Source organism: Pristiophorus japonicus, chromosome 9 (genome assembly GCF_044704955.1).
Source record: "Pristiophorus japonicus isolate sPriJap1 chromosome 9, sPriJap1.hap1, whole genome shotgun sequence".
NCBI lineage: Eukaryota > Metazoa > Chordata > Chondrichthyes > Pristiophoridae > Pristiophorus > Pristiophorus japonicus.
Genome location: NC_091985.1, coordinates 210133610 through 210140358, shown reverse-complemented (window position 1 = coordinate 210140358; position 6749 = coordinate 210133610). Strand labels below are relative to the sequence as shown.

Genomic DNA, 6749 nt, shown 5'->3' with positions numbered 1-6749 from the left:
AAACGGCAGCCGCTGGCAGAGCTGGGGGAGGGGAGGTCACAAGGGCCCTTCCCGTCGGGTTAAACACTGGGCGGGGAGAGGGTGCCGGGAAGGAGCAGGCAAGTATTTCAATGCTGGAGCGTGAAGTCTGGAGGCAGATCTGGAAGCTCAGAGGCTGCTGTCTCTGCTCAACCTGTCACCCTGATTCTGGTTCCTCCTTGCCTCTCTCACACTCGCCTTCCTCAACCAGGTCTGGGCTGGCTTCATAAACACATCTGGATGGCGAGAGTTTATCATTCAATTTATGTTCCTGTGAAGAATTATGATGTCTGGCCGAGGTAAAGGAGGCAAAGGACTGGGTAAAGGCGGAGCCAAACACCACTGTAAAGTGCTCAGTGATAACATCCAGGGCATCACCAAACCTGCCATCTGCCACCTGGCTCGCCGTGGCGGTGTCAAGTGGATCTCGGGCCTGATCTACGAGGAGACCCGCGGGGTGCTGAAGGTTTTCCTGGAGAATGTGATTAGGGATGTGGTCACCTACACTGAGCACACCAAACGCAAAATGGTCACAGCCATGGATATGGTGTACGCTCTGAAGCGGCAGGGCCGCACTCTCTATGGATTCGGCGGCTGAACAACGTGACCCTGGGGCAGTTTGACTATTTTTCTGATCATTTACTCACCAGATTGACGCACATAGAATCATGGAAATTTACAGCACGGAAGGAGGCCATGTCCATGCCAGCCAACAGGAGGCTATCCGACCTAATCCCACTTCCCAGCTCTAGGTCCGCAAGTTACAGCGCCTCAAGTGCTGTTTAAAAACGTGGTGAGGGTTTCTGCCTCAGCCACCCTTTCAGGCAGTGAGCTCCAGACCCCCAACATCGTCTGGGTGGAGAAATCTCCCCTCAAATCACCTCTAAACCTTCTACCAATTACTTTAAATTTATGCACCTAGTTGTTGACCCCTCTGCTCGGAAATAGGCCCTTTCTATTCACTATGTCTAGGGCCCTCATAATTTTATACACCTCAGTCTCCTCTGTTTCAAGGAAAACAAACCCAGTCTATCCAATCTGTCCTCATAGCTAAGATTCTCCACTCCTGGCAACATCCTCGTAAATCTCCTCTGTACTCTCTCCAGTGCAATCACATCCTTCCTGTAATGCGGTGACCAGAACTGCACGCAGTACTCTAACTGTGGCCTAACTAGTATTTTATACAGTTCAAGCATAATCATCTCTGCTCTTGTATTCTATGCCTCAGCTAATAAAAACAAGCATTCCGTATGCCTTCTTATCCACCTTATCTACCTGGCCTGCCAGCTTCAGGGATTTGTGGACATGCACTTGCTTTGTTCTTCTACACTTTTCAGTGACCTACCATTTAATGTGTATTCCCTTTTCTTGTTAGCCCTCCCCAAATGTATTACCTCACACTTCTCTGGATGGAATTCCATTTGCCACTGTTGTGCTCACCTGTGCTCAATAAGATCACCTCACATTCTTCTAAACTCCAATGAATATAGGCCTAAACTGCTCAACCTTTCTTCATAACCCCCTCATCTCACGAATCAACCTCGTGAACCTTCTCTGAACTGCCTCCAATGCAAAGAGACCAAAACTGTATAAAGTACTCCAGGTGTGGTGTCACCAACACCCTGTACAGTTGTAGCAGGTCTTCCCTACTTTTATATTCCATCCCCCTTGCAAAAGAGGCCAACATTCCATTTGCCTTCTTAATTACTTGCTGTACCTGCATGCTAACTTTTTGTGTTTCATGTACAAGGACGCGCAGATCCCTCTGTACTGCAGCATTTTCTAATCTTTCCCCATTTATATTTTTCATTTGCTTTTATATTTTTCATACCAAAGTGGATAACCTCACATTTTCCCACATTATACTCCATCTCCCAAATTTTTGCTCACTCACTTAGCTTATCCATATCCCTTTGTAGATTCTTTGCGTCCTCCTCACAAATTGCTTTTCCACCTATCTTTGTATAATCAGCAAATTAAACTACATTACTCTCGGTCCCTTCATCCAAGTCATTAATATAGATTGTAAATAGTTGAGGTCCCAGCACTGATCCCTGTGGCACCCCACTAGTTAGTTTGCCAACCTGAAAATAACCTATTTATCCCAATTCTGTTTTCTGTTAGTTAGCCAATCCTCTATCCATGCCAATATATTACTTCCAATTCCGTGAGCTCTTATCTTGTGCAGTAACCTTTTATGTGGCACCTTATTGAATGCCTTCTAGAAATCCAAATACATGACACCTATTGGTTCCCCTTTATCCACCCTGCTCATTACATCCTCAAAGAACACCAATAAATTTGTCAAGCATGATTTCCCTTTCATAAAACCATGCTGACTCTGCTTGACTGTACCATGATCTTCTAAATGTCCTGCTGCTACTTCATCAATAATGGACTCCAGCATTTTCCCAATAACTGATGTTAGGCTAACAGTTTCCTGCTTTCTGTCTCCCTCCTTTCTTAAATAGGGGAATTACATTTGCTGTTTTCCAATCAAAAATCCAGGATCCAGGGATTTTTGGCAGATTACAACCAATGTAGCTACCATCTCTGTAACCACTTCTTTTAATACCATAGGATGCAGGCCATTAGGTCTAGGGGACTTGTCCATCTTGTCCCCTCCCATAGCCCCTTGATTATCAATTATTGGGATGCTTTTAGTGTCTTCTACAGTGAAGACCGATACAAAATATTTGTTCAAATTCTCTGCCACTTCCGTTTTCCATTATTAATTCACCGGTCTCATCCTCTAAGGGACCAACTTAGCTACTCTCTTCCTTTTTATATACCTATAGAATCTCTTACTGTCTCTTTTTATATTTCTTGCTAGTTTACTCTCAATCTATCTCCTTTCCCTTTTTTAGTCGTCTTTTGCTCTTTTCTAAAAAGTTCCCAATCTTCTGGCCTTCCACTAATCTTCGCAACATTGTATGCTTTTGTTTTCAATTTGATGCCATCCATTACTTCTTAGAAACATAGAAAATAGGTGCAGGAGTAGACCATTCAGCCCTTCGAGCCTGCACCACCATTCGATAAGATCATGGCTGATCATTCACCTCAGTACCCTTGTCCTGCTTTCTCTCCATACCCCTTGATCCCTTTAGTCGTAAGGGCCATATCTAACTCCCTCTTGAATATATCCAATGAACTGGCATCAACAACTCTGCAGTAGGGAATTCCACAGGTTAACAACTCTCTGAGTGAAGAAGTTTATCCTCATCTCAGTCTTAAATGGCTTACCCCTTATCCGTAGACTATGTCCCCTGGTCCTGGACTTCCCCAACATCTGGAACATTCTTCCTTCATCCAACCTGTCCAGTCCAATCAGACTGTTATATGTTTCTATGAGATCCCCTCTCATCCTTCTAAACTCCAGTGAATACAGGCCCAGTCGATCCAGTATCTTCTCATATGTCAGTCCAGCTATCCCGGGAATCAGTCTGGTGAACCTTCGCTGCACTCCCGCAATAGCAAGAACGTCCTTTCTCAGATTAGGAGACCAAAACTGAATACAATATTCCAGGTGAGGCATCACTAAGGCCCTGTACAACTGCAGTAAGACCTCCCTGCTCCTATACTCAAACCCCCTAGCTATGAAGGCCAACATACCATTTGCCTTCTTCAGCACCTGCTGTACCTGCATGCCAACTTTCAATGACTGATGTACCATGACACCCAGGTCTCGTTGCACCTCCCCTTTTCCTAATCTGCCGCCATTCAGATAATATTCTGCCTTCGTGTTTTTGCCACCAAAGTGGATAACCTCACATTTATCCACATTATACTGCATCTGCCACGCGTTTGCCCACTCACCTAACCTGTCCAAGTCACCCTGCAGCCTTTTAGCGTCCTCCTCACAGCTCACACTGCCACCCAGCTTAGTGTCATTTGCAAACTTGGAGATATTACACTCAATTCCCCCATCTAAATCATTAATTTATACTGTAAATAGCTGGAGTCCCAGTATTGAGCCCTGCGGCACACCACTAGTCACTGCCTGCCATTCTGAAAAGGACCCGTTTATCCCAACTCTCTGCTACCTGTCTACCAACCAGTCCTCTATCCACGTCAGTATATTACCCCCAATACCATGTGCTTTAATTTTGCACACCAATCTCTTGTGTGGGATTTGTCAAAAGCCTTTTGAAAGTCCAAATACACCACATCCACTGGTTCTCCCTTGTCCACTCTACCAGTTACATCCTCAAAAAACTCTTAGTTCGTCATGGCTGGTTCTTCTTTAGAGTCTTTCTTTCTCACTGGAATATATCTTTGCTGAGAGTTATAAAATATCTCCTTAAATGTCTGTCACTGCTTATCTACCATCTTACCCTTCCTTTGTAATTGCCTTTATTTAAGTTCAGGGCACGAGTACGAGACCCAAGTTTCTCAGCCTCAAACTGAATTTGAAATTATACCATGTTATGATCACTCTTCCCAAGAGGATCCTTTATTACGAGATCATTAATTACACATTACCAGATCTAAAATAGTCTGCTCCCTGGTTGGCTCCACATCATATTGTTCTAAGAACATCCCGAATACACTCTATGAACTCTTCCTTAAGGCTATCTTTGCCAATTTGATTTGTCCAATCAAAAGATTTAAATCGCCCATGATTATTGCAGTATTTCTTACAAGCCTCCATGTGTTGTTGATTTATATGCTGTCCTGCAGTGTAGCTACTGTTAGGGGGCCTATACACTACTCCCACCAGTGATTTATTTCCCTTATTATTTCTTATCTTGACACAAACTGATTCTACATCTTGATCTTCTGAGAAGAAAAGGCTGGTGTTTACAACCATCTTCAGCCAGACGTGCCGTGAGGATGATCCACATCGGCCTCCTCCTAAGGAAGCCAGTCTTCAGCCAATTCGATTCACTCCATGTGATGTCAAGAAACAGCTGAATGCATTGGATACAGCAAAGGCTATGGGTTCCGACAACACACCGGCTGTTGTACTGAAGACTTGTGCTCCAGAACTAGCCGCGCCTCTAGCCAGGCTGTTCGAGTACAGTTACAACACTGGCATCGATGCGACAATGTGGAAAACTGCCACAAAAAGCAGGACAAATCCAATCTGGTCAATTACCGCCCCATCAGTCTATTCTCAATCATTAGCAAAGTGATGGAAGTTATCACCAACAGTGGTATCAAGCGGCACTTACTCACCAATAACCTGCTCACCGATACCCAGTTTGGGTTCCGCCAGGACCACTCAGCTCCAGACCGCATCACATCCTTGGTCCAAACATGGTCAAAAGAGCTCAATTCCAGAGGCAAAGTGAGAGTGACTGCCCTCGACATCAGGGCAGCATTTGACCGAGTGCGGCATCAAGGAGCTGTAGTAAAACTGAAGTCAATGGGAATCTGGGGGAAAACTCTACGCTGGCTGGAGTCATACCTAGCACAAAGGAAGATAGTTGTGGTAGTTGGAGGTCAATCATCACAGCCCCAGGACATCGCTGCAGGAGTTCCTCAGGGCAGTGTCCTCGGCCCAACCATCTTCAGTTGCTTCATCAATGACCTTCCTTCCATTATAAGGTCAGAAGTGGGAATGTTCGCTGATGACTGCACAGTGTTCAGTTCCATTCGCAACTCCTCAGATAATGGAGCAGTCCATGCCTGCGTACAGCAAGACCTGGACAACATTCAGGCTTGGGCTGATAAGTGGCAAGTAACATTCACGCCACAAGTGCCAGGCAATGACTATCTCCAACAAGCAAGAGTCTAACCACCACCCCATAACATTCAATGGCATTACCATAACCGAATCCCCTACCATCAACATCCTTGGGGTTACCATTGACCAGAAACTTAACTGGAACAGCCACATAAATACTGTGGCAACAAGAGCAAGTCAGAGGCTGGGTATTGTATGGTGAGTGTCTCACCTCCTGACTCCCCAGAGCCTTTCCACCATCTACAAGGCATAAGTCAGGAGTGTGATGGAATACTCTCCACTTGCTTGGATGAATGCAACTGCGACAACACTCAAGAAGCTCGACACCATCCATGACAAAGCAGCCCGCTTTATTGGCACCCATCCACCACCTTAAACATCCACTCCCTCCCATCATCAACGTACCGTGGCTGTAGTGTTTACCATGTACAAGATACACTGCAGCAACTCACCAAGGCTTCTTCGGCAGTACCTCCCAAACCCACGACCTCTACCAACTAGAAGGACAGGGCAGCAGGTGCATGGGAACACCACCACCTCCACGTTTCCTTCCAAGTCACACACTATCCTGGTTTGGAAGCATATCGCCATTCCTTCATTATCACTGGGTCAAAATCCTGGAACTCCCTCCCTAACAATACTGTGGGAGTACCATCACCACACGCACTGCAGCAGTTCAAGAAGATGGCTCCCCCCCATCTTCTCAAGGGCAATTATGGATGGACAATAAATTCTGGCCTTACCAGCGACGCCCACATTCCGTGAATGAATGAAAAAAAAGAATCAGAACCATCTGACCTCTCAAGTTGGCGTTAAAGAGTCCATGATGTTATTTCGAAGAAAAGCGAGATCTCCGGTGTCCTGGCTAACATTTATCCCTCAACCAGGGATAGACAAGATAGAGGCAGAGAGGCTGTTTCCACTGGTCGGGGAGACTAGAACTAGGGGGCACAGCCTCAAAATATGGGGGAGCCAATTTAAAACTGAGTTGAGAAGCAATTTCTTCTCCCAGAGGGTTGTGAATCTGTGGAATTCTCTGCCC

The 6749-nt window shown here is 45.5% G+C and overlaps 1 protein-coding gene across 1 annotated transcript; it reads left to right on the top strand.

Moving 5' to 3' along the window:
- Positions 1-247: 247 nt before the first annotated feature.
- On the top strand, positions 248-616 carry LOC139273596 (histone H4-like). Its single transcript, XM_070890556.1, has one exon. It carries the CDS (start codon positions 302-304, stop codon positions 614-616), a length of 315 nt encoding a protein of 104 aa, XP_070746657.1. The 5' UTR covers positions 248-301.
- Positions 617-6749: the final 6133 nt, after the last annotated feature.

Coding starts and splice junctions, on each gene's coding strand:
- LOC139273596 (XM_070890556.1), top strand. CDS start 302: ATGATGTCTGGCCGAGGTAAAGGAGGCAAAGGACTGGGTAAAGGCGGA.